The sequence below is a fragment of the Aplysia californica genome, unplaced genomic scaffold (genome assembly GCF_000002075.1).
Source record: "Aplysia californica isolate F4 #8 unplaced genomic scaffold, AplCal3.0 scaffold00252, whole genome shotgun sequence".
In the NCBI taxonomy this organism is placed as follows: domain Eukaryota; kingdom Metazoa; phylum Mollusca; class Gastropoda; order Aplysiida; family Aplysiidae; genus Aplysia; species Aplysia californica.
The window spans coordinates 190,133-191,345 of NW_004797522.1; the positions used below are offsets into that span (position 1 = coordinate 190,133).

Genomic DNA, 1,213 nt, shown 5'->3' on the forward strand with positions numbered 1-1,213 from the left:
CCCCCCCGAAAATAAGAAAGGTAGCACCATAAAATTATGACCCTACAGTACATTCCTCAATTCACCAACAGAACTTCTTCTGACGTTTATGATGTGCTTAAATTCGATTGGATCGTGCTCAGCGCTCGAGGAGAGATTAACCCCTTCACCGCCAGAACTGCTTTCTTATTATTTAACAAACATCTTACACAGTGATTGGTGAGACAGTGAAAGTGTTAAATTGACCTTATAATAGGTCACCAGGCCTCAAGGAAAATTTCAGGGAAGGGATACGAGCCCGAAATATCCGAGAAAAAAATGTTCGTAACTATAGCAACAGCGATCAGCAAAAGTTTTAAGCTTAAGACCCAAGCAACCAGTTATCTATAAAATTTAAGCTAACGTTGTACGCCTGATACAAATACAATTTAGGCTGGCTGCTTAGACCATGTATGGGAAGACACAAGATGTTTTTTCCCCTTTAAATGTTGGTGTTTATACAGCCCCATCGACACAATTTAGATCATTTAGGAGGCCGACTTCAACCCTGTCTGTCGGAGTCAACCTGGCTTGGGAGGGATATACAAAGTCCCCATCAGAAAGACCAAGATACTCGATAAAAAATTCTCCCAATTCGGTATTTGAAATCAGATCTCCTGGTCGCGACAGTAAAGCGCTTAACCGCTACACCACATACTCCTTTGATTTGTTTGAGTAAGGAGAAGCATAGCGAAACAATAACGGTCATTAAAATTTAGTGCTGGGAAAAGAAGACATTCAAACAGACAGAAACAACAGAAGAAAAGTAAAGAAGTAGGACCTACCAATGGCGCCCTCCAACCACCCGCCGTTAATAATTATTACTGTGGTACAAAAGACAGATGTTATCAGCAAACAACCCCGAAAAGAATACCACTGCACCTGAGAGAGGGAGATCCTTCCCGTACAGGTCATGGGAGGGCCCCCAGCCCAGGTTGACCTGTCCCATGTTGCCGGCGTACGGCACTGCCACCATGGGCATCCAGTAGGTGGCGCCACCCTGGCCGCCGGCACTCATCATGCAGTATGTGGGCGGGACCGCGCCCGGCTCCAGGGGCGGGGCTAAGACGCCCGGCTCCGCCACTGGCGGGTTCACGCAAGCGATATGGGCGGAGTCAAACCTGGCTGTCGTCACCTCCGCGCTGGTGTAGTCCAACCTGAAAAAGGATATTAATATGTTGATCAATGGAATGTA

General features: G+C 46.6%; 1 protein-coding gene across 1 annotated transcript in view; it reads right to left on the reverse strand.

Moving 5' to 3' along the window:
• The window catches only part of LOC101859490, a gene marked incomplete at its 5' end in the record, with an annotated part of 30,440 nt that overhangs the window by 9,046 nt on the left and 20,181 nt on the right, over positions 1-1,213 (reverse strand). The window contains 1 exon segment of the mRNA XM_013083746.2: positions 901-1,175. Within this exon segment, the coding sequence (XP_012939200.1) occupies positions 901-1,175 (275 nt within the window).